The sequence below is a fragment of the Neodiprion virginianus genome, chromosome 4 (genome assembly GCF_021901495.1).
Source record: "Neodiprion virginianus isolate iyNeoVirg1 chromosome 4, iyNeoVirg1.1, whole genome shotgun sequence".
Taxonomy (NCBI): Eukaryota; Metazoa; Arthropoda; class Insecta; order Hymenoptera; family Diprionidae; genus Neodiprion; species Neodiprion virginianus.
Window position 1 is genome coordinate 9,221,426 of NC_060880.1, and position 26,944 is coordinate 9,248,369.

Genomic DNA, 26,944 nt, shown 5'->3' on the forward strand with positions numbered 1-26,944 from the left:
ACTTTTATTCTTCATTTTAGTTCCTTTGCAGCGAGCCTCATGATAGATTAATTTTCATTATTTATTTTTATATTTATTCTAGCACTTGCGTAATTTTACTCAATTAAAACCCAATTACCGCTTCGAAATTTTCAGAAAAATTCAGAAAATGTAGGTTCAGCCTTCTACATATTTTCAGCGTATTTCTGGCGAAGAGAAAAGCGTTTCAGAATTTTCGGATATTTTCAAAACTTGAGAATTTTTTAAATTCAAAATTTTAAAAGTGTACAGACAAACCAAAAAAAAAAATTCTCCATCGGAACATTCTTCAAACGATTGGACTTAAAAACGAAACAGTTTTTCTTCAAAATATTTGCGGCTCAAAGTTGACTTTGTAAAAAACTTTGAAAAAATAAATTGAGCAACTTAGAGATGCTAATGTTGCCTACAAAGGGTTTGATATATTCGGGTAAATTACATGTTCATGTAATTGATTGACATTTATTTATTTTTTGTGTAATTTTGGCGTTAATATTTCTTGTGCGAGATTTTTTCATCTTTTCAATTTCACGCGATAGTAGTTGGTTATGAAGAACTTCTTTTTCCGGGATAGTCAGTTCCTTGATTTATAATATGTAAAACGGCTAATACCCCCAAACCTGCCCAGACCCGTCGAAGTGTTACGAAAAATAACCCAGGGCTGTGATTCTTTATATATTTTCAGTCAACGCTTGGTGCATAATATACTATTTAGCTAAATGTCTAAAATCGGACCACCTATATCTCCGTAATTTAAATTTGATTTTAAGGGTCATCTTGCAGGTTAACGTTAACCGAATAAACGAGCTACGGTAGCGTTACCTTATAAGCCATAACTCATCCAAATGAAAGTAAGCGATCATCGACTAGTAGTTTTAGTTTCCAGGTAACCTCTCGATTTAATTTTGGCTGTGATTTATTTAATTGACAACATTTTGAAAATTTTAACGTTTCCTTTTCTTCATCAATTTTAGTGATGAAGAAATAGTTTTTTCATCACCGCCTTATAGAATCATCCGTTTAGCCGATACATCGTTGCAAATATTGTTTTCCTAGGGAGTTTGTGGAGAAATTTAATGGGAGACAGAGACTTCTACAACAACCTTTATTCATAAAGAATTCTTACATCCACATACTTTGTATGATAGCGATAAGATTAGTATTGTAGTAGTAATTTCTTTCAGTAAAAATTCTTTATGCCGTGATTAGGATTACATTTTACAAAAATCATCATGAGTACAGTCACAAGCGATGATTCTTATTGCATATTTTTATATACAATTCAGTAAGATTAAAAGAAATTATGTTATAAGTTTTACCTGGAGTTTGATACTTAAGTTTAGGGTACACCCAACTTTTCAAGTACATAACGCCTTAGTGTTAGAGGGACGGTAAATGTATCTCTTGAGTAGTTTGTTGCAAAGAATATGATGCTGATATTATGAAAATAATCAAAACAAAATTTGACCACTTTTTTGTTTTACCTTATCGCACTGTAGTCAAATCCATATGTATAAGTTTGAAGAATATAATTTTACCCTCGGTGAAAAATAGATGATCCAACAAATCAATATTTTTTACTTTTTAAGCATATTTTTCAAATAAAGAAAATTGTTTGCTGTTCGAAAACTACCCTATTTTCACAAGCGATTAGTAATAGAATCGTGTTGATACTTATTATATAGAATATTGGAATGTTTGTATAAATAAAAAAGAGATTGTAATTTTTATTAACTTTTATTGCTCGGTCCTATAGTCTGCCTACCCAATGTGTAATACCTTCCGATTCGGAAGGTGGGTAAAACTTGCAACAATGCCATTCTTAAATGAATTAGATATTCTACCAAACTAACCGCAAACAGGATAGAACAAGCGCCGAACGAATCGGAAGTTGTAACACATAAGGTAGGAAGATTATAAGAGCGAGCAATAAAAATTGAAAAGTTAATAAAAATTACATTCCTTTTCTTTCATTCGACAAACATTCTAATATTTTACATGAGAAGAATTAATACGATTTAATACTCATCACTTATAAAAATAAGTCTTTAGGGTAGTTTTTAAGCAGCAAACAATTTTTTTTTTTTTGTTAAATATTTTTCAAAAATAGAAAAAAAATGATTTTTTCGGTCGTCAATTTGATAATTACGTTCTTCAAACTTCTACAAATGGAAATGACACTCTTATTTGGTCTGGGAAAAAAATTCCAAAAATGGTCAAATTCTGTTTTGATAATTTTCACATCATCAGCATCGTATCCCTCGCGAAAAATTGCTCGAGAGATAAATTTACCATTCTTCTAATGTCAAGGTGTCATGTACCTGAAAGGTTGGGTGTACCCTCACCCAAGTATATTAATATGAATATTCTTTCTCGTGAATATTTGATGCAGTATTTTAAGGGGAATGTTTCAGACTACTTTTACACGCATGATGTTTCAAGTCTAGCTTGTGAGTGGCATATCGATATATATGCACTACATATAATATGTATGTATATATAATACCTACATAATTAAATTCCTAAGAGGGACGTGTCATGTTTATTAATAGGTAAATATATTATAACATTTATTTACCTATTGTTCATAAGCCTACGGTTAGTTTTGAATTAATCCAAGTCAAGTTTTTCCCCTGTTAGGTGTGTATATTATATATAAATATATATATATAATATTGTATATATATATGTGTATACATATATATGTATACATGGGTATGTGTGAAAGTTTACGGAATTTCGATTTATTAATTACTTTTCGCCTTCAGAGACAAACTAATGGGAGCACAAAAATACTATTGTGAACTAATGATGAACTAATAAAAATCCAATAGTTTTGAGTATTTCCCGTTAGCATTTTCGCACTCCCGTAACTTGTTCTTTATAAGGGGATGACAATTCTAAAATTAATTGCAATACTTCGCGCGATTTCCATTCGAGGTTGCAAAATATATCTCCACGAGTTCGAAACATAATTTCTTGCAGATGGAAGATTTACATCAGCAGTATCAACACGTCACATTCAATATTCTTAAGTAGAAGTATGCATTTCAAGATCTCTGGGGTGCTGTAGTTTCTTGTTAGCGGTATGCAGGTATTTTACGAAAAATCTTTCGTAAGATTGTCTGCAGCATTATCACCAGTCGGAGATGTAATGAAATTATGTGTCTCTTTGAATGGAGAATCGCTGTACTTAGGTGAGGACAGCCACAGATGCGATGACAGATGTATCTCGTCTAGTTCAATGCAGAATATTAGCTATATCGTAATAACGATTAAACTTGCTTTAGTTGTCTCGTATTACGAGACTCTTACTCACACAGTCACATCAATCATTTCTACCGATTATATAATAATAATAACTATGGTCATAATAATAGCAATTACTGTTATTATAAATTTCTACAGCGTACCTTGTACTCATTAAGTGAAATAATTTTAACATTAAGTAGAAATGGCTCATTTTTACGAAAAGTGGTAGCGGTTTTTTAATATGAAATAGGACATTTTTGTGGTGCATCACGAGTTACATAAACATCAAGCCGCAGAGTTGCGTCAAAGGTTGAAAAACAAATCAGACTTCGAGAAGAAATTCAATTGTATTGGAAAATTGAGCAACTTAAACTTACACCCAAATCGTTAGAAGCAATGACTGTGTAATATACATATGTGTAATATAAGTGTATTATACATATGTGTAATGTACAACTTTCGATGATTTTATTCCCATTCACTTTACCCTCTCCGCATTTTCATGCTTATGTCGTAGTTGACCGTACGTCAAGTATAATAAAGGATACTTAAATTTACTGGTAGAGCTGAGAATTAAAATTTAGAAAGAATATTTTGAGTATAATCGATCATCAATTAAGGGTAAGGGTGCAGTATGTGTCTTATTAATGTAGTGACAATTGCTGGTTACTATATTCTATTAGCTTAATTATTGAATAATTAATATATTATTTAATTTCAGTATATAATACAGTTGTGCCTGGAGGTATCCTGATAGGTACAGACTCATCTAATACCCATGGTATAAAGGAAACATTAAAATTTCGGCCCTGAAATAAACTTTTTTCGTATTGGTTTCTTTTCTCCTTCGTTCTCCGTGCTAATTTTTTCATTTATTCGTTTGTCTATATTTTATCGAAGTTTTGTTGTTATACAGAAATGCAAAGTGTGCTTAAATCAGACGGGACATCGATACTTTTTTTCCATAATTCAAAATGACAATCCAGCTAAAAATTTTCACTACTTTTTAATAATTTGGATAAAGTCAGATGCCGAGTTCAAACTTATCATTTACTGGCACTGTTGCACAGTTCTATTATACTATTCTAATTATCAAATGGGACATTGGTAACAACTGTCGATTCGAGTGCATGTTTTTCTTTGTTATACATAATTGCATGTCAATTATAGTAATGATATTAAATATTTCATTCCCAAGTGTTGCACCTTTCTTCAGTCAAATTCGACCGCATTTTGATAGCTCTAAGTAATATCGAGAGACCTTTAACCACAACGGAAACATTTGAGGTTAACAAGTGATGAATCCCCCGATTTCAGAGTGGTGTTCCCCAACTGTACCTCATGCCGATGTACGCATAAGTCTAGAAGTCCAAGGGCTGGTCAGCAGAACCTTCGAGATCTTGTGCAGGATCGGCACCTCCGTCTTCATCATCCTCGAGATCTACTCTGTTTGTTTTGATCCCGCCGTTACTTAACTTATTCACTATTGAATCTGAAACAAGAATGAACCAAACCAATCATTTAAATATATCAGCCGAAGATTAGTCAAGATAAAGATTTCGATGCGTGCTGATCACGCCAGGCGCCCATCAAAATCTCGCGATATCTTTTGTAGAATTTTGTTTCACCTATCATTGCGTCGCCAAATTATTGCGAACACGGTAAGTTCTTGGTCATTTCTCCGGGTCGTCAAGGGCATTAAAAATCATGCGTCAAAAATTGAAATACGTATTTTCATTGATTATAATCTGCCACTACAAATCATCCAAATCGATAAATGATCATAAACAGCGATGGTATGAAAATTTAGATTTTTCATAACTGGCTATTAATGGACCAGTATTATTTGAAAAATCTCATGGGACTACCAGCGGCGCAAACATTTTTAGATATAAAAAAAAAACATTCAAATCGGTGCATCTGCTGAAGAATTATGCACGGATGCAAAAAACCATACGCGACGGATTGGTAACCTTTCTTCTTTTGTGAAATTGGTCAAAAATACACGTAACGTTGAAAGTAATCTGATCTATCGAACTGAAGTTAGGACCAGGTTTCAGTTTTAGGCTTCAAAACGAAAGGTCCAAACATCAGTGAAATTCATGTGAAGATACGCAATTTTTTAATTTTACCGTCGCCGTTCCTTAAGCGAAGCCAGCAACACCAGTAGAAATAGCAATCAAAACAATTTTTTATCTGGCTTAGGAATTAACCAGGACTACCCCTTATTCTAAAGATCTACCCCTGAGAAATTAAATTTCGATACTATTGTATCAGAAACTGTAAGACTTAGTAAAAAACAGCAAATAATGACTCCTTGTCTCACGAGTGCTTCGAATACGTGAGGTGATATTCAAAGTCTTCTCCCCTGTTGTGAAATAACTACCTCTTTATGCTCGAAATCGCGTTCGAACGTAGACACAAATTAGACGATCGAAATCGACTGAAGATCACTCTGTGATTCATACTCTTGAGTTATTTGAAACTTTCAAGATTTACTCTGAAATGTGACCTACTTCTTCACTCGATACAAATTATTCATCTGGCTTTTACGTGTAATGACCGAAACTGTCAAGCAAACGTGTTTTAGCAGTTCCTAAGGATCTATCTTCATATGGATTCCATATACGGGAAGACAAAAGTTTTTTTTACACAAAAACGCGCTGTGACCTTTATTCCAACGGCAGAAAGTGCGAATGCTTAGGTGATAAAGCTTCAATTTAAAAACATGATAAAATCGATTAACGGTTTTTTAATACTGAATGGTCAGGTCAAAAGGTCTGAACGTTAGAGAATATGCATACCTAAGTATACACTATTACGTATCTCAATTACAATTAGCTTGAAATGTTTAATTTCAAAAGCTGCTAGAAAATGGATATCTATTGAGCTGAAATAACCACATAAGCATAATCACAATAAACAAGTAGAGTAATTCGTTGTTCTCTTATTGATAATTAGTTGCGCTATAGTAGATTTTCTTGCTGAAAATATATTATGGTTTAAAATAATACTTGTGCCGACTTGACATTTGAGCTAGCACAATCACTAAATTTTTTTTCGATTTATAAAGGTGACAAAATTTAGTCAACATTTGTTGCTAATTTTTTATTCACTGTCAATTTTAATGTGCCACCCATTTTTGAGGACATTGTTCTCTCAACATCGAACTTGGCATAGCTACATTAAAAAAAAAATTTTGTTTATGTGTGCGCTAGCACAACATCTTTTTTGTTTTGCTGGGCCAGAAATTTTAAGTGGTAATATAATAGCAGCAAAAATTTCAGCTCAAAAAGCAGAAATTTTCACTGCAACAGCGAATATTGTGCAAACATAACTTATAGTCGTAAGTACCGCACTATAAAGGGACAAGTAGCAAGCTTAGGTATAGGGTAGAAGCACTTCGTCCTGCGACAGCCACGAGTTCACTAGTGTATTAGGGCTCAATCCCTAGATGGATGTTAAGAATTATTTAGGTATAGTTATTAGTTGGTGCAGTAAGTGAAGGGCTGCCCATCAGCGCGGCGCCAATGACGCAGGAAGCTCATACTAATCAGCAACTACACAGGCTGCCACTCCTCGGTCTCTACTCGGACTTCTCTCCTCATCCCAGATATCAAGATACTTTGTACTGCAAGTATGTTCCAGTATAACTGTATCTCATACACATCCAGTATCGGTATCGCTATTTCACATGGAAAACGAACAAACTCTCTTAACCCGTATGTGCGCACCCAGCTATTACCACGTAAATGCGCACCCAGGGTACCCAGGTACTCATCTCTAGTTTTAATTACTTTTTGAGTGTGGATGTGAACGGAACTACCCAAAATCGATTGACTTCATTAAATAAGCATAAATAAAAAGTATTTGAGCTATTTTCAGGTCTTATAAGACAATTCAGTTGCCGCACATGGAAATCAGAACAGGGATTCCGAGGGCTCCGCAGGCAACGCGCGGGCAGTTTTGATCTTTGGCGGTTGACAGATGTTCGAAACGTTGGTGGTAATGGTAATAGCGTACCATAGCTTTCTTTATTTTCTTATTAAGCTGTGTTATCTCCTTAAAACATTTATCAATATTAAAACTTATTTCCGTGTAACTGAATCATTCTTCATCTGTGAGTGGGTACATGGGTGCTCCCCGCGGCTACGTGTTTTCAACCCCCATATGTTTGTAGTAAGAAATTTTTTTTTATTCATAAATAAGGAAATAGGTTCTAAATAGGTTGCATCGCGAGGATCAGGAAGCTTAGATCTAAATAAAAAATGTTCAGAAAATTGTTAATAAAAATGTGAAATGCTTGGCACCCGGGTGCGCACATCACGGTTAATGGTCAAAGCACAACTCTACAGTGATATTCCTTCCCTCCTATTTTACCTTCACACAGGAGTAGTAATAATCAAAATCTGCGTTTTTCCTATAACGAGCTACCGAACGAGACGATGGACGTCTTGAAGGTAAATAATTAGCGACAGAGTAAGGGTTGCTGCTCACCTTTTTCTCCACAAGTAAAGCTCAAAAGGTTAACGCCCTGCAAACGTAGCACTACAAAAATGATAGTGATGAACTTGAGGAAATTCTAGTATCGTTTCTTTAAATAAAATTGAAGCTATTTTACATGTTGCTTATGCTTTGCGTAATTCGCACGTGGAGACATAGACCAACTAACTGTAGTAAGATGAAAGAAAATAAAGTACTGGCAACTTATGGGTAAAAAAAAAAAAAAAAACTGAGTAAAAACTAATGTTGCCATTAGTGCCAACCGATATTAATAATAATATTCAATGATTGCGTCATCTACCTTGCCCACGTCTGATTCGAATTTGGAAAAACACATCTTTTACTTGAAAAGGGAAATGAATAATATAGGTCGCTTATTATTCTCTGGTGAAGGTGAATGTTTAATTTAAACGGGATGTGTAAGTCTTTCGTGCTCATCAACGAAATGTAAAGTTCTGTATGTTTGAAAGTTTTCGAGTGATATTCAGCCGTGTCTGAAATCATTGCGGGAGTCCTTCGAAAGTTGAAATTTTGAGTTTTTTCCGATGATAGTAAACGTTCAAAGAAAACGGGGCAAGACATTTTTTTCGGCTTGTCAGGACAGATAGACAGACCCGTATTTTTCTAAAAACCTATTTGTCGAATACTAAAGGTCCGATAACGTAAGGATTCATTGAAATTAAAAAAAGTAATTTTTTACCAAAACCAATACTTTTCCTACATCACCAAAGGTGACGAAAAATAACAACTGGGCTTGAGTAGTGTAGCGTATGCTACATGTGCAAGCACACACATGGTAGTTACGTGCTTGGACGGTACACAGATATCGTATAAAGTTGGTTGTGGTTTGTGTGAATCATGAAACATATTTATATTAGGATCATCGTTAACTTACCGCAATCAGGTTTAGTACCGCGGGTCCTGGTCCCGGCAAATTCGACTCCATGAGGATCTACGCACCAGCAAAGGCCAAGGCCTCGGTGACACTGGGTACTGCGATAGTAGCCTCTTGAATCACAAGCTGGCGCAACTTCCGGAGACGATCGTCTACGAACGGCAGCACACGGACGCTCAGCTTTCGAGTAACATCCGCACCATTCGGGTCCACTGACATACGCATCTCTGAAAGCAATGAAGGGGGAATCGAAGGGTAAGAAGATTCGAGAAATTTGGAAAGTAGCATTTCACGCCAAGCGGGCCACTATTTTGAATGACTTTCACTGATTTTAACTTCGACCATGTATTTTATATTAGTGAGAGATGTAAATCTTTGACCCGAGTGAAAGATTACTGCGTGATTCGGTTGGCTTCCACCGGCTGTAACACAAATGCTGTTTTTGCTCGCAGTCTCTTCTTCCGCGGTTCATATCTCAATTGCTCATGTAGAAAAATTCAATTAAAAAAAGCTATCAGTTTGCTCGATTGTTATTTTTACAGTGTTACTGGCGCCATATAATTTGAAATAAAAAAATACATTTTTCACAAGTCTATTTCGTACATTCTAATTCTATATCTATAGGACTTGTCAGCGAAACAACCAAGCAACTGAAAAAATTATGTTACCATCTCAGGCAGATCGGTCATATGGCCCAAGAATCTATGACGTCATGTAAGTTTAAAATATACCAGTTATTTCATTGTCAGTGTAAACTGTACTCAAAACTTTAAACATATTTTTTCGAAACAGTGTTTTCAAAAGCGGTACCAGAAATATCTCCGCGACTACCGGATCGATCGAGATCTAGATTTGTACAGTTATGTTTCACACAATACTGCAATACTTCTCGAGCTATTTTTTCGGTACCAGGCATGGTTTTTTATTTATTAAAGTACTGAACAATTTTGAAGCGAAAAACCGCCTGTTTTATTCCAGAGACTGCCATGGTCCGGAAAAATTGAATTTTTAAATTCCTGCTCGATAAGTACTAGTTTTATCTATCTACTGTGATATGTTTTTTTTTTTTTTTTTTTGTTAAAAAATAGCGGATGCCTGGTACCGCAAACACGATCAACAGAAGCATGTCCCAGAAGAACGACTGTAATTTTTTTACCCTTTGAAATTTTTCAAACAACTTTTCACACATTATAAATGAAATGTCGTACTTTAAAAGATACATGTAGAATGGTTGTTCAATAAAATTAAATTTATACACGAAAAAAATTCTTAAATACAACCTTAATTTTAGCCATCCCAGGTATATTTAACCACTTTATCGAATCTAGAGATGTTTTCATAAATGTCAATGAAGTATGTTTTCCGAGTAGTACACGAGAAAGTAGATGTGTATGTACAGCGAATGAACGTTCTAAAATGCTGTTGGTGCTGCACGTACGTTTGTCTAAATACTTTCACGATGATTACCGCCCACGTGCATGTACTAATGCTATTTCTGACGAAGATCGATACTCTGTATAGCTTTTGATAGTTTGCAATAATGGGCGTCATAGTACTACTACAGGTGAATTAGTGACTGCATGGATAGGTGCAGAAAAAAAAGAATAGTTTGACAATTAGTATATAGCAGGACGTTTCATAAGTCACAACTGGGCCCCATGTAGGAAGAACGAGAATCGGTCATTTCGAGTAATTGAACTTCGAACTAGGCAACAATAGGTGTGGTTATTTCCAAGCTATCAAGCCACACCACAAGCGTTCGACTTTACACATCAAATTTACAAATAAATCATGCGTTACTGTATTTCCTTCGATGGAATATTTACGTAAGCTTACCTATCGGTATCACAAGCATCAAGGAACGGTTTGAGGCAAGGCTCGTTCTGATCGTGTTCGAGTCCATAAAGTTCAGTGAGAGAGATTCGACTATCGGCGTCAATGTCCAAGTGGCCGAACATCCACCTAACTTCAGTTTGACAGCCGGCAGGAAAGTGACCTGAGCATGCAAGAGAAAAATGAATTTCATTTATTCTTGTCCAACGTAAGCTTACAGACATCGTTTGAGCCTAAAAATGAGATATATATTTTTATACCTTTTGACTTAGTGTGCTGCCGACGGTGTTTCACGTCCGCCATTACGACAGAAAACCAGTCCAGAAGTCGGTTGGCCATTGCCAATTTCGACGGACAGTCCGGTTCACGGTTTGGCGTCTGTGGAGGACTATGGACTGAGTTTGAAGAGGACGGGGTCTTCTCCATCACTTCATTGTACATGAGATGTTTATCTTCATAGTTACTACCTGCCAATGGTACCTATTCCCAAACAAGAAACGTTCGATTAGTATACAACAAAATTAGGCTGAGAGAACACGAAAGAACGTAAAGCATAATATTGAAGTTTAGTTTTAGGAACAAGAACAATGCTTCATATGTTATCAAATTGTAAGGTAAAAATATATCTAATGTATGCTCATGTATGTGCGTATGTACCCTGCTTATACTGCAGAAACTTTGCAAAACATAATTTCACAAGGTTCGAAGCATTTCAAATACACTGTTTCTGCGACGTTGCTTATAACTTGCTACAGTAACAGTAACATTTTGATGCAGTCCGCTCTTTCAATTAAATATTTCTAACATATCTAAATGTCATGTTTAATCTGAAGACGTATTAAAATGTCCGTGATAAAAATGCAATCTTAATTGCTACACTGATCTGTTTTCCGGTAACCATTCATTTAAGCAGACTAGATGGAATTATAGATAACTTCGAGACATGCCGCATAATTGAAAACCTTTTTATTCCATTATAATAATAACGGTACTATAAAATATATCAGGGCTGGTAAAAAATAATTAAATGTTCCATTCTTGCGAAAACAAGTATTTGTTAAGCAACTGCCGTAATAGTGAGACCTGCGAAGTACAGTAGGGTAAGATGCGCTACGAGAATTCTTCACCGCGACAAGAACTATCCATCAATCGTCTGCAATTGTCATCATCAATTTTTAAGAAGTGTTGGAAAAGCTTCAATTCAAACTGAAAATGCACATAATCGGTGAAAGGAAAGTTGAGATATTAAATTTTGAAATTCTAAACGGATCAGCTGCACGATCATTTTTTAGCACTGCCATTTTGGGTAATTTCAGGTAATTTGAAAGAAAATCAGTGAGGTAAATGGTATTCATATGTCCGGATTTCTTTATAGCTCATAGCTGTAGTCGTAACTGATGATCCGTGTTTAACGACACAGAAAATGAATAATTATATTGTCATAAGATATAGATTTATAAGTAGCGGAAGTAAAGTCCAAAAAAGTTTGGCAATTTATGTAAATATACAAACCCCATTACTACAAAATTTGCTTTGACTTTCCCGTCTCACTCCTGCTACTTCCGCTACTTCTAGATCTATGTCTCGTGACAGTAGAAGTCATAAAACATGAAATTGAGGAGCTTGCCACGACGAAAAACGGCCCTTAAGTGATTTTTATTTACTTAAAAATGTATCTTCTCCTTCAATACCTGATATCAAGATCAGGCAATTTTTTCAAACGTCCTGTTGACTGTTTCGAACAACTTCACGTATAGGTTTTGCGATATTCTTCTCCATTCAAAACTATCAATTTCAAAAATAGCGAAGATTTGTTCGGAATTATTCGTCGACATGGGACATCATTTCTTATCCAAAACCATGCACAAAAAAGTCAGTAGCTTTATAGCATGTAGGGCTATAATTTTACTTGCGAGTCCTCTCAGAGCGCAAAGGAGAAAAAGATTCACAACCACTCCATTCTATGTGTATTTGATAATAAGTTTGCATGTAAAACAGAAGTCCATTACAGTGCAATGGACGTGTAATATTTTTCAAGTATACAACTTTGCATTATTCGGTGCCGAGCTTACCTATCTTTTTTATGACATTTGGGACTATTCTAAAAGCACGAATATTTTGTCAGAAAAAAAGATGTCAAATGGTCTACAAAATTAGAAATGAGATCGAAAATTACTCTAATATTTTCTCAAATACTTTAGCTGCATTTTTTCCACTAGAAAATATACTCAAATGGAAGAACAGTCTTCAATATATTTTTTTTCGAAATAGGTGTTGGCATTGTTGAGAACCTATCTCTTAAAAAACAAAAACATCTGATGAGTGAAACTTTTGTTCTGAATTTTCATTGGATTAGACAAGGATTCTAAAAATGTTAGTGTAAAAAATTACTGACCTTAGCGTGTTTGGTATATTTAAGATATTGATAGTGATGATTATCGTAGTTGAAGTCTCGTGGAGTTAGGGTGATATCACGATTACGACCGAGTTTGCCGAGGAATGAGTTTTGCCGCTGCATTTGCATTTTCTTCTTGTGCATTCGTAGTTCAGATTCTGAAAAACGGTAAAAATAAAATTATGCAATTATGAATTCTTAAAGAAGTATCCTAGTTTAGAACTTCGGAAATATCATTTTTTTTCATCGTCCTACAGTATCAAATTCTGAATTAGTGACCTCGGAAACCACTGAGTAACCATTTTCACACCAATTCGATCAGCATTTTACTTTTCACTCATGCTTTCAATTCCAATAACGAGACAAAAACTTTGAATGAGCTTTTCACAGTACTATATATTTCCCCAACTGGCAGTCATGCCAATTTAAAACCTAATCATGCAATTGATTTCAAATTTGCGAAACAGGTGTATTCAGTACACGGTTCTCTATTGCACTAACTTATATCTCACTCAGAACTAACAGTATACGACCCACTTGAATTGACAACTTTTATCAACTGATTGCAAATGGGGTGATAAGTGCTACCACAATTTCTGCACTGGGTAAGCGATTTGACTGACTTCCAACAGTCTTTGCACATTAGCGGAGCTGATTGTTTTTCAGTAACAGAAGCATCATCAGGCTTATTAGTATTGGAACGGCGTATCGTAAATGTACAGAATGATACTTATATCAGTGAGGAGCTGATTAGATGATCGTTAAGCGCCAGTGAAGGAACATAGTCAGTCACCGACCCAAGATATTGAAATGTCGCTATGTTCAAGTACGAATTGACACAGGTTTATTAGATAAAAAGTTAAGAATAAGCATTGAAACAAGTAATTTCTTTATTAATTTATTTAACATGTACATGCATGTTGAGCACTGAAATGTAATAATACTGGAACCTTCACTACAAGGCTCGATACACGGATGGCTTTCCGCAGAAAGATAGTTCGGAGGTGAAGTGCTGTCTCTCTTGCACCGATAGAGTCTTTGAAAAAGCTTGTACACCAGAGATCAGTGCCCCTGTCGCACGCTTCTTCTTTTGCAAATCAGTGACTTTACATATTTTCTTAGACTCTCCCACGCATGCGTAGTAGCTATTAGAAAGGGACAGCACTTCACCTCCGAGCTATCTCTCTTTCCGGAAACCACACCACCGCAGTAAGCGTTCCAGTATTATATTTCAGTAATTTTAACATGTATTCAAATTAGACACAATGTGCGGCGTACTCTTATTTATATATCTATATATGGTTTCAATGGTAAAATGTTGACGCGTCGCTTGACCCGCATTGAGAGAATAGAATGTATGTTTTGCCTTATTTAAATTCATTTATTTGAAGAATGCAACGGCAAATGCCTATTTTACTTTTATGTAAGGATTTTTGAAAATTCAATCTATCTGTTCCAATGCTCGTTTTGTATGTGTAACTTTTTTTGTAAAAGTTGGACACGATTTACTGTAATTTTACTACTTTTCTCATAAGAACTTGTGTAAATTTAATTTTTATTTTATCGAAAACCGTCGGATCAATATAATTGAGATTTTCGCATAATTACATTTCATCAAATACGAAATCATTAAAGAAAAAACTAATTCATTTTAATATCGAACCTCCCTAACAGGTGTAGGCTGAGCGAAAGTTGCACTAAACCGAAACTGTGGGACGCAAAATAGATCAGATTTGCAAGCGATGAAACAGTATAAAAAGCCCTCCTCACGCACTACATTTTATCACAAAATTGCTATGAAATTTACACACCCGTAAGCAGATGAAGTTTAGGCAGAAGAACAGACGCAACACGGATCCAAGACAGGTTACCGAGCAGAACAGAGAATATTATATGAAGCATTTTACACCAGACCAACCTATGTATGACCCTCACCATCGGTGATTTTTTTATCTTTAAATATGGTGTAGAGAGTATAAAAAAAAACATCTTTCGCTGGATCTTAAATTTTTTGGACGACAACCTTGATTTTTACTGCTCCCAAAACACGGAAATCCAATTTTCGAATGCATAGCTAGCACTCGGTACTATCTAATGAAAATGGTTGTTTCATTCTTGTTTCTTTCTATGATAAATTGTAGCCTGAAGATGGCTGGCTGGGCCCAGCCGAAACTCTGAAGCTATCAATCAAAAAAAAAATATCCTTCATTGACCTTCTCGGACGAAGCACTACTAGTTGCTAATGAATAATCCCAATAGCTTGGCTTCAAATTTTTTGGATCATTTCTTTGATAAAAAAGAAAATTTTGAAACCAAGGTGAAAATGGGCAAGCATTTGGTTTAAGCTACAGGCGAAACAAGTAATTGAAAAGTGAAAAAAACGTATAAAATGTAGATTGACATTTTTGAAATTTATATTTAATTCGATTTTTCTTGAAAAGTTTCATTTTTGAAGCCTGTAGAGAGTGCGTAACGTGCCCTATTAGCGAACAGTGCGGTAAAGCATTGTAAGTGTACAAACGAAATGCTCGATTTTACACACCAGGGATTTCTTTGGCGCATACGAACTTACGAATAACTCAACTTTACGCACTGTGCCATTGCGCGTAAGTTACTTATCTCGAATTTTATGCGATGGCCGTGACATCGTCGGTGCTTCTCAAACCAAACTTTCCTCCTTAAGTGTTTGAAAAAATACTGTGTGTCAGATACGCGAATGGGGCGATATCCGAGACATATGATCACAGATCTTGCCTTTGGCTCGGGCCATCAACTTCACACTTGTCAGAAATCGCCTACCACTCACGAAGCCATTACAGTAAACTAGGGGCGTCGCTCCTGTGCGCTTAGCGCGTGATCCCCGCCGAGGCACTCGCGAAACTATTTTGCACGGCTCAGCAAGACCTTGAAAACACTTGAACATAACTTTCTGCTATCTGTAAGAGTTTACTAAAAGAGTATACTGAAAATAACAAATTGAACAATAAAGTCTACTTTTACAAAAATATTATTGTAAATGCATCAGAAATCTGATGTGAAAAACAAAAATCACATTGTTATTTACCGTCGGTATACGAATAATCAGCAGAGTTCAGATCTTGAAGCATACGCCTAACCCCTTTTCTCCTACTGCGAACTTGCGGACACGAATCCTATCACGTTGACATCTCTTTAATAACTGAGGCTGGTCCAGTTATAGAAATCACTTTATAGATTGATTTTGGTAAACATAGAATCAAGTAAGGAATGTAATAATTGAGACGTCGATAATTACCATCACCGAACGTGAGGCCATGTCTGAACTATGTACCATGAGTATCTCTTGGCACAGATCCTTCCAAGCCACAAGGTCACCGCCTGTGCCATCACATATACATTTTTCACCTGAACCGAGAATACAGACGAATACTGCAGACCTGAAGTTGCGTATGTGTCGACACAGGTGGTAACAGCGTTGCTTGGAAGGGTCTGTTTCGAGACACACTCGCAGTAGAGATGCCCCAACATGCATTTTACGGCTGTTCTGAGTTCGCCATGTCGGGCTTTAGATAGTAACTCAATAATCGACATTGCCAACTTGCACAGTAGCTTATAATATTGCATAAAAGCTTATAATATTTATTGTTTAAAATGTTTTAAACCGTATTGGTATATCACTTCGTCCTGCTGCTATCTTTCCTGCAGGTTTTTTATTGCGGGTACGATTTCTTCTACTTCCGCTCTTGCTAGTACCTTTTTTCTTGAGTTCCATTCAAAAAGTTCCATGAAGTACTCTTTCATTTCCCGGATTTTATTTCCTCGCTCATTCTTTTTCTTTTCTTCCTGTTTATTAGTTCCCACACTTGCTCTTGTGTTCTGGCCTGCTTCACCTCTTGTATGTATATTTCTCTCTATTCTTGCTAGTGGTGATGAGCTACACCCACTAATCGTTCCGTTTATCATCTCCGTAATGAGCAATCTATGGTTAGCAAACAGCCATGAGAGTGTTATTAGCAAAATCGATTGATTACTCTCTCCCTGAGACTCGTGTTCACATACATCAAACCCTTTCCACTTTTGAGCGGAATCTCCCGTACGAGGTGCATGGCTACGCTAAGCGGCACGGCTTTAAATACGTTTGGGCCAGGTGTGACGCAGTTTTCCTGAAGAAGGATACTGGAGCTAAGCCTTTACGGATATACTCTTTGGATGACCTCCCGGCTGACCAACCTGAGTAGCCCCTTACTAGTATTTGACTCTAGCATGGGAACAGTCGCCATCCATTCTTATCGTGTGAGCTTCTGCTTGCTACTCCAGGTACTGATTGTTCTGCGTCATCTAATCCGCTGTTACGGTTACTTAAAAATCTATCATACTAACGTCCAATCTCTGGTCGCTTATTTTGATGAGTTTATTAGCTACTTTAGAGACAATTATTATAATATAATTGCCGTTTTCGAGTCGTTCCTCAAAAATTATATTTCCGATGACCCTACCGAGATACCTGACTACGCACTCTTCCCCCAGGATAGACTTGGCAAGAGCGATGGCGGAGTAGTCGTATACGTGCATTCTAATCTAAATGCTTGAGTGATCTTAACTTCTCCTGACCAGTACTACCACGAGCCAGAATTCATGATATTGGAGATTGCTGTTCCAAGTTCCTCTGACAATAAGTTACTGTTTACCGTTGTATACCGTTCCCCTAAAATTGGGTTTTAAACGAGGTCGTGGATACTTTTTGTGAACTGACACAAGCTTACAACAACCTTGTTATTGTTCGTGATTTCAATGCGGATCTCTTGTCGCACTCCTTGAACCGTAAGCAGTTGCTACAATTCTTAGAGTGTAATAATTTTTACATCGTTTCGTTTGCATCTACGCATCACACTGAGCACTCTCATACGTTGCTGAACCTTTGCGTGGTTGACGATAGTGAAAAGACTGTATCCCAAGGGCAATCGGGAGTCCCGTTTCTATATGGGCATAAATTAATTTATTTTGACCACAGGCTTAAGATATCTCGTCCTGCCCCTAGGTCGTTCAGATATTGATACATCAAGAACGTCGATGCGGTGGTCCTTCACCAGGATTTGTCAAACCGCAACTAGACCTCTATGTTCTAAAGGTCCGTTGGAATCGACAATAAGCTTGCCTTGATTAATACGCGTTTGCTTGGCATCTTGAATAAGTACGCTCTGACTAGAACGTGTCACACAAAGCCTACTCCTGCCACTCGGCTAACTGACGATAATCGGCTTCTCATGAGGGACCGTAATGATAACTCCAAAGCATTTAAGAAGGCTCCCTGCTTGGTGCTGTATGATTCATATAAAGCCCTCAGCAATTGCATCCAATCGCTAATTCGGGCTGCTAAATCCGCATATTCTGAACGTATCTTTTTTGAGCTCACTACGCCCAAATCCTTGTAGTGTGAATTTAGACATCTTGGTTTGTGTAAGCAGCGTCAGGTTGTGCATCCTGCGAATCTGATGCCTAATCGCGTAACGGCTACTTTGCATAGACCACTACTTCGGATCTCCCTTGTTGACTGCAATGGCTTTGACTCTGAGTTCAACTGTGAGCGTTTTTATTTTCAACACATCACTGTTTCCATTCGTAGTGGAAATTTATAATTATTTACTCACTAATTCTGTTTTTTCCGCTGTTATGGAAGAAATCTTTGCTACAATCCATCAATAGAACTAAACCCTAACTCATTGAATGATTTCCGTCCGATTTCTATACTGTGCTTACTTTTCAACGGCCTGAAAAAGATACGGCATTATCAATTCACAGCCTATCTGAAAGCGCACGAATTACTAGATCCGTCGCAGGCGGGTTTTCGGCGTGCACACGGTATGCAATCAGCTCTGCTCAAACTACAATAACTGGTGATGTCGATTAAGTCATGGATTCTCGTGTGGTCACTCTTATAGGTTTTTTTGATTTTCGCATGGCCTTTGACACCGTTTCTCGTGCAAAAATACTGTGCGAGTTGAAGAATCTTGGCTGTTGTGCCTCTGTTCTTGAGCGGTTCCGTTCATATTTATGCGGTCATCAACAGGCCATTCGAGGATGGATGAATTTGTTTTTTCCTGGGCTCAAGCGTACTGCACGGGTCCGTGCTTAGCCCGTTATTATTTTCTATCTTTTTAAACGATCTTCCACTATTCCGATAGTATATTCAGAGAGAGCATCCCAAAAAATGGTTGTATACCAATTTTTATGGTAATTGGTAGCAAATTGAGATAGTTATTCAACTTCGTACATAGACCTATCATACAATACCAGTTAACCGGTTCAACCGCGCTGATTTCCTGTAATCTTGAGATGAACGCTAATGCCGTTAATGTATGGGTTTTCAAGACTGCACGTGGCTGGCAGATGAGAACTACGTCGGAGCCATACCAGTTTCACCCGGTTGTAACCGATGTAGGAAAGTCTAGTCGGGCCCTTTGAAGTGATGACGCTCACTTCGACATGTTACTATGGGTGCGTAGTCTCGCACGCAAGCATGTCGCTATTACGGTAGGCAATTATGATGTATCTAATTTACGTTATTTATTTTGGTACAAGTATACCATTACCAGTAACGGATCAAGTGGATCATAGAAATACACGGCATCCCATCAGACCACTTACAATTAAAGCCACCCCAGTGTGGCGCACTGGTTTTGCTTAAACCTAGCATGCCATGTAGTCAAAGATATTCGGCACGAATTTTTTGACACCGGCAACAGTTTGAGCTTAAGGGTTATAACTACCCTTGCATATGTCACCTCGTCGGAGAATTTTCAAATAACCTGAGAACAGACCATTAAATTCAGACAGAAATAGAACACACTATAGTTTTAATGATTGAAAAAATGCATCAATTCGTGGTATTTGATAGACTCCGGTTGAAGGTGCTAAGTTAAATAAATTATACTTGACATGGTGTGGTTTTAAACCTTAAAACTCAACTATTAGCGGTATAAAAAAGTAAGTCGAATATTTTTTTTTTCTCTTCAAGTATGCCAATCTTTCAGGTAATCTGCGAGTCACTGTAAAGTAGCTTTACTTGTTAATCCTTGTCAAGGAGATCCTGCGAGCTCCAGAAAAACGGAAATGAGTACAGGACTTACACGCTAAACCAGACGGTACTCTAGTGTCGCTATGCTACGAACGAGGATTTCGACCATCAAACGATCTCCAAGCCGTGCCTGCTGACCCGCAATAATGATACCGGTCATCCACGGTAGACGTGATTTGGCTTTTCAGCCGTACCACTTTAACAATAGCTAATTAAACTAATTGCAGTAGAACCTTAATTATCCGAGCTAATATGAAGCCAATTCAGATCGAATCATCGAGAACCTCGGATAATATAAACCAAACAAGTTGAAATACATTTTTCAGTTGAAACAGATAATGGCGCACTGGTATGCTCAAGACAATCTCGGATACCGACTAAGGAATTCGTACACGTAGACAGTCTATGAGCGTGAAAATACTCAAGTAAGTCCGCGGCTTTCAGTGAAGATTTCTGACACTTCTGAACCACAAACATGTGGAGCCGGATTCTGAAATAGGTTGTTTTTTTCTAGTCGATTACGTTGGTAACGGAGTTAGTCCACAGCGCCACCGCCATCGCGCAAGCCGGCCGCGAACCAGGCTCAATCTATGTAAGCACAATAGAACCCAACAATATAAAACTGAAATGGGTTTGCGGCTGGCCAGCGGTGGCTCTGCGGGCTGACTCCATTGACTATCTTATCGGTTAAGGAGAAATTATCTGTTTCAGAATCCGTGACGACATGAGTACAAAAGGTAAAAAATAAATTATCTATGTAAATTATCATGCAATAGGTCAGTTTCATGAAAATATGGCAGTGTTTGTCATAGAAAATAATACCATAAGCATAATATCTCGAGACCCAATTTTGGTAATGTAATCAGAATTCTGTTTTACCACATACAGTGATTCAACTTTTTGTGTCTCCAAATTGCTATTTGAAAAGAATAGGGAACCTACCTTTGCATGGGCAGAATCCTTTGCAGCCAATGTGAATAGAAGTATGATGAATGCAGTTATGATACTCTAATCGACATGGTGAACTGTACGTTCTATTATCTGATCCACACAGAAATGTGGGTTTTATTACAGGACATTCTCGGCATCTGAAAACAAAGAAATCTTTATTTTAGCATAAATTGTAAAATATTCAGATCGATGGAAAATAATATGACAAATCTCGAGTGATTATTATATTATATATATTATTATATTATATATATATATACTCTCGAAATTACAGTTACGAAGAGACGGACACTATCATAACAATATAAATGGTTTGACATGAAGATTCATGCATGATTTTAAATATTCGGAATGAAAATCCGATACAGTCGACACCAAATTCAAAGGTAGACTGTTTTTTCGTCAAAATGCGTACAACCAGATTTTCTGCTAGTCAAATATGATAAAAAAATGTTTCCGACAGTTCGTTTTTACATGGGCGTTCTTCTCTTTGAAGTCTGAAAATGGAAGTTCAGTATTACTGACGGAAGTGTCACTTATGTAGGGCTTAGGAGCGCGATTCTGCATGCAATTCCGAACAGATAGACCCCAAAAACAAGCGTGTTTTACCCTGAAATGAAGAAACGGCATACTTTCTACGAAACTGTGATTATTGGCAATTGTCAATCACGAATTATGATAATCAGAGTTTTAGGGCGGTTGATAACGTTTGCGGCAAGGCGATATCGCGTTGGCATTGTTAACAATCCACAATTGTCACAATTTCGTAGAAAGTATGCCGTTTCTTCACCTCAGCGTAAAACATACATTTTTTTATGGTCTATCTGTTTGGAAGTACATGTATAACCACGCTCTTATGCTCTTTATTGGATGAAACGGGTTTAGGTTCAGATTTTAATCGACATAAGTGACACGCCCACATTTGACGATTCACACAATGTAAAGTTTCGTCGACTTCGATTCATTTTATACTATCATCGAAAACTAATCCTCAACAAAGATCCAAGACTGCTGGGAAGAACAATGTAAATGCGTCATTTCAAAGATATGCGAAAAAAATTTCACGGCCGATAGTTTCAACCAGGGCACCTTCTCAAGTAGCCGAGCAGACTGGTATTCGATCACAATTTTTGTCGAAGGAATAATGTAAATGCCACAAGCCTTATCAATTTCTGCAAAATTAGCCAACTCAGACTGCTTGTATACGTAACGGGTATGGTTGTTGATTGACTCTTAAAAAGGGCGTAATGCTAGGTTTCTCGTACAGAAATAGTATATTTCGATACATGAGGCCAAACGAGCGTTTTGCGCACTATTTTTCTTTATGAATGTAATGCACAATCCGAGATCTGTGGAATTCATTCGTAAATTACTCGCAACGGCTGATCTAACCTCTACAACTCGGTATACTCGCAATGACAGCAGTCCGCAAACCAAACCGCTTGTGAACGCTAGATGGCACTAGTAATGACAGCAGTGCGCAAAGTACTTTGCACACCGGTGGTAACATTTTGCTTACTAGTGAATTTATTTTGCGCACTGGTTAAAAGATGTTGCGCACCGTCTTCGCGCACAGTGCGGCAATCGGCCATTTTGGACGTCTGTAACCGGTGGGCAAACGAGGATTTTGCATACATGAGTAAATAAAAAGATTTTCCTAAACACGGCTTTTCAATGCTATAACTCAACAAAAAGAAGACCGGCGTGTCAAAACTTAGGCATGATCACTCACTTGGACTCATCTTGATCTTCATCATCAGCATCGTCTTCTGCATCGTAAAACACGTCATCTTTTTCCAAGTCATCGGCAGTCTCAGCTCGGTCTTTCTGTTCTTGAACAGCACGCGATTTGGATATAACAATGTCTCTGCAAGTTGAAACATAATATCGATGGTCATAACAAGTTGTTGAGACTTTAGTCTTATTTAACATAGAATTATAAAATGTATAGCATTGAAGCTAAATCTAGAGATATTTAGTCCCAAACTGAACGGAACACATCGCCGTATAACACGTGATGGTCATTTCATAAAGAATAAAAATATGGTTGGATTTACCTCCGTATTCCCATCAAGAGTTTTGAGTACAGTAAGAATTAAAGAGAAGAATGCTCGCAGATTTGATATTACTAAATGCTCAGTAATACCTCAAAGATGCTCGCTATATTTTGATGTCCCCACACGTAATTTTTATTTTCTAGGCATATTTCATTTTGAAATGAGCTACCGGTCTACCGTAACCGTGATACTCTGGCGATAGTCTTACAAGCTCGACTAAGCTCGGCGAGGGACGAGACTGAAGTTAGTAACGTTAATATATCGAAACGTTGTAACAAAAATTACTATTTTGCACCTTTAGAATACCCGAAAAAGTTGAATTTAAAAAATCCGAGTTTATAGATACTGTATTAACAGTTGACTAAATTTCAAATAATGCGAAAGTTGCAAAAGTAACTACTTCTTCCAAACATGCATTGCGACAATAAGATTACAAACTTCAGCCTCATATGGAGGGGGGGCACTAACATGTGCACAAGGCATGGAGCATTATTTGAGGAAGAGTTCTTGACCTCGATATGGGAAAAATGCTTGGATACGGAGGTCAAACCAAAAAACATGTTGTATCAGTCGACGTTTTGGCTCTGGTTGTGGGTACTTCTTACGACGACTAATTTTTCTAATATAAGCTATAGTTATACTGTCTAATAAAACACATTGATTCGGTAAATCTTGAATTACGTATTTGGATTCAAAACATTATTTTTAATATTTTTCAGAAGGAAAATTCATCCCGAAGAAAGAAGATGATAGTTTGTTCTACGACACCATTGGAGAAAATTATAAAAAATTCGTCAACTTCGAGGGCTCAAAACTATATGAATGCATAAAAAAAATTACCTTTCGTAGTCATAATCAAATTCCTTGACCTCAAAAATACTTACAACACATGCTTTCAAAAGTAACTATTCATCTAAGACGCTAAAAACATTATATTACTTTATGACGCCGTTCCGTGATTTTTGGCAGTTCGGCTCAAGCGCGCTTGACGCCGCTATGACGCTTTGACAATTAAGTGGTTAGCCTTCAAGGATTCCTTCCACCATGTGGGTATGTGAGTAGCAAAAGATACTTACCCGGACTTTTGCAATTCTTTCCTGGAGACACAAACTGCCGTGAAAGTGTCCTCGAGCAAGCAGAGTTCCTTCTTCTTGCAATTCAGCGGACGGCAAAGATCACCTGCAATAAAGAATGAATAGTACTCAAACGGAAAAGAATTTAACAAGGCATGCTACGTAATTTTCTTTCTACGCAGAGGAAATGGCCAAATTGCACAGCAGGTTAAGTAACCGACTGTGGATGAAACAATTTAGTACAACTAATTGCGAATTTTCCATTTCATCACTAATTCTATATTTTTCATGTTAATTTCTTATTTTTGCAAAAAAGTTATGAATTTGGGAGTCAGGATTTTGATTTCAATACTTTTTACAGGTAGTCGTATTATTGCTAGAATTTATTTGAATGTACACTGACATTTTTGTGGTTTCTAAGCTGCAAAGTGAATTTTTGTTAGTAAGTTCCAGTTTAATGTACTTCGCGCAAGGTTTTTGCACCAGAGGTGCTTTTACGGTATTTCAATACTTTTTGTACTGTACATTGACAACTTTGGCATACGGAGAAGTGTTTTTGAATAAAATCAAGGTTATCCTAAGATGATTTTATCGCAAAATCTGATTTGTTCGGAGGCACTATAGATTTTCAAACTAAGGTTAACCTTTACATGTAACAATAAATTTCGGCTTTGCAAGACTATTAGCTATACGTCCAGCTTTATTAAGAACTCCGCAGTTCATTAAACCAATTTGAATTAGTCTAATAATTACAATTAATTCTTATATGTTTACTGAGTTATGACTATGAATCACAAGAAAATTAATTTCATTCATTATATTTCTTCAGCACGGAAGAAAAAGGCCTGGCCGGGGAGGGTGTAAACAGCACTAGTTAAATTGAATGAAGTAATGATATTCAGTTGGCGGTACGAATCGTCCTTTTTTTCTGAACTTAAGTACATACACACACTGCCTTCGAGGTTCAAGTGAAACTCACTCCTACGCTTGAGCTTCAACCATCAGCCACAGCAGATGGGGATTAGCAGACTTTGTTTTGGTCTCCAACTGTCGACTGACCGTTCCCGTTCTCGTCTCAGCTTAAGGCTATGGCGGTAAAATCCCGCCCGCTTCGTTATTGAACGATGAACGCCCGCATTCCGCTCTTGGCCGTGGCCACTGCCATCCGGTTCTGGTCTCCGTATCTGAGCTTTTCGGAATGATTTCTCGGGTTGGGTGGTCATTTTTCCGTCGGATACAGAAAGCAGGTATATCTTGACGATGGGTCTGCTGTACGTCCCGAAGGCTAAGCGGATGTTCACGGTACGGACCAGGCCGCCAGGTCCTGGGTGGACTTCAAGTACTCTTCCTAGAGGCCACCATCCTCGCTGAAGCAACGACGGATCGATAATTGGAATCCAATCGTCCTTCTTCAAGTTGGGTCCACTTTCTCCGTTGCTGTAGCATGTTTCCGTGCCCATCGCATCCAGAACTGGTCGCACATAGCTTGAATAAGTCGCTAGTACCGGAAGTAGTTGATCCGTTTCTCGGGGTCTACTGCCCCCTGAATTAATGACAGTGTGGAGCTGATCAGTAAATAGCTGGTGGTCAAGACTTGTAGGTCATCCAGTTCACCAGAAAGCGACACCAGGGAGCGCGAATTCTGAGTTCTTCGTAGGTAAGATATTGGTTGGCGATGACCCGCTTCATGTTTGTCTTGGCAGATTTGACTGCCTCTTCTCACAGGCCGCCAAAATGAGGGGCTTCTGGGAGGATGACTTTCCACGTGATTCCATCGTTCACTAGAGTTACCGCAACCTGATCCCATTTCACCTCTGCTTGCCGAAGCATTGCTCGCAGCTCGTTGTTCACGCTATAAAAGGTGATCGCATTGTTGCTTCAGATTTTCCGGAGTACACCTCAACGTCTGATAAATCGTCTTACTGTCGCTAGAAAAGTGGTCGTCATGAGATCGCCAACCACCTCCATGTGCAATAGCCTTGGTGCATAGACAGACGAAGATCGCCAGGTATTCCTTGATGGCTCGGTGTTCCTTCCCCTTGGTGGTCTTTACGTTAAATGGACCTGTTTAGTTGAGACCTGTCCCAGAAAGTGGTCGGGTTTATTACTCTCTTGGCAGGAAGATTTCCCATCATCTGGTGAGATGTTCGGGTTTCGACTACAACACACCGGAATATGCAGGTTCTGACATGGTGCATTACTTGGGACTTTCCCCCAGTGACGTCTTCTTTTCACCATGCGGGTGAGAAGTACTGCTGCGCACAATTCCAATTTTGGTATAGTGATGGTTTTTACTGGCGAGGCACGGGTTTTTGCAGTCAGCAAGTGGCATTGCCCTACCATGCCTGTTGACGCGAATCTCATGTAGATCATTGCAGCGTATGCGTCCTTGCTGGCGTTCGTGAATCCGTGATTCTCAAATTCGCTGAATGGAAGTGTTCAGTCATCACGGAATCTGATGACCGTGACAGCTGGCAGACCGTCTCCGAAGGCGGACCACCTGCGCATTATGGCAGGAGGTAGCGGATCATCCCAATCGAGCCTGTCCCTTCAGATATCCTGCATCAAGATCTTTGCTGTGATCGTAACTGAACTCAGCCATCCGACTGGGTTGAACAAACGAGCAATCGTAGCGAAGACATGCCGCTTAGTAGGGTGAAGAGCTTCTGTATCGATTGGGACCTCGAATCGAAACTTGCCTGTGGCTGGATCCCACGTCACTCCTAGAGTCAGAACTGGATGACCGTCCTGGAATTAATGCCATTGACGGCGCAGCGGGTCCTGCTCCGGCAAATTTTCAAGCAACAAGTTCACGTTGATAACTTAATTACGAAGATGAAAGTCTCCTGCTTGAAGCATGCGAATTAGTTCGTCTCGCTTTTTCCTTGCTACGCCCAGGTTGTCGGCTCCGGA

At 37.8% G+C, this 26,944-nt stretch overlaps 1 protein-coding gene across 3 annotated transcripts in view; it reads right to left on the bottom strand.

The window, feature by feature from the left end:
• Positions 1–1,109: 1,109 nt before the first annotated feature.
• LOC124302057 (proteoglycan Cow) overlaps positions 1,110–26,944 on the bottom strand; it is a 114,397-nt gene continuing 88,562 nt past the window's right edge. The window contains exons 3-11 of one of the 3 annotated variants that reach the window (XR_006907623.1): positions 24,035–24,137; positions 22,634–22,768; positions 20,893–21,038; positions 12,897–13,054; positions 10,762–10,981; positions 10,505–10,664; positions 8,669–8,895; positions 4,899–6,901; positions 4,623–4,762 (exon numbers count right to left, since the gene is read on the bottom strand). Coding sequence is in view for 1 of the 3 variants with exons in the window: in XM_046757826.1 (XP_046613782.1) it covers positions 4,632–4,762; positions 8,669–8,895; positions 10,505–10,664; positions 10,762–10,981; positions 12,897–13,054; positions 20,893–21,038; positions 22,634–22,768; positions 24,035–24,137 (1,280 nt within the window). In the remaining 2 variants the exon portion in view is untranslated. Of the gene's footprint in view, positions 4,763–4,898; positions 6,956–8,668; positions 8,896–10,504; positions 10,665–10,761; positions 10,982–12,896; positions 13,055–20,892; positions 21,039–22,633; positions 22,769–24,034; positions 24,138–26,944 lie in introns of all 3 variants that reach the window. The other 2 variants (XR_006907622.1, XM_046757826.1) reach the window with 2 other exon arrangements.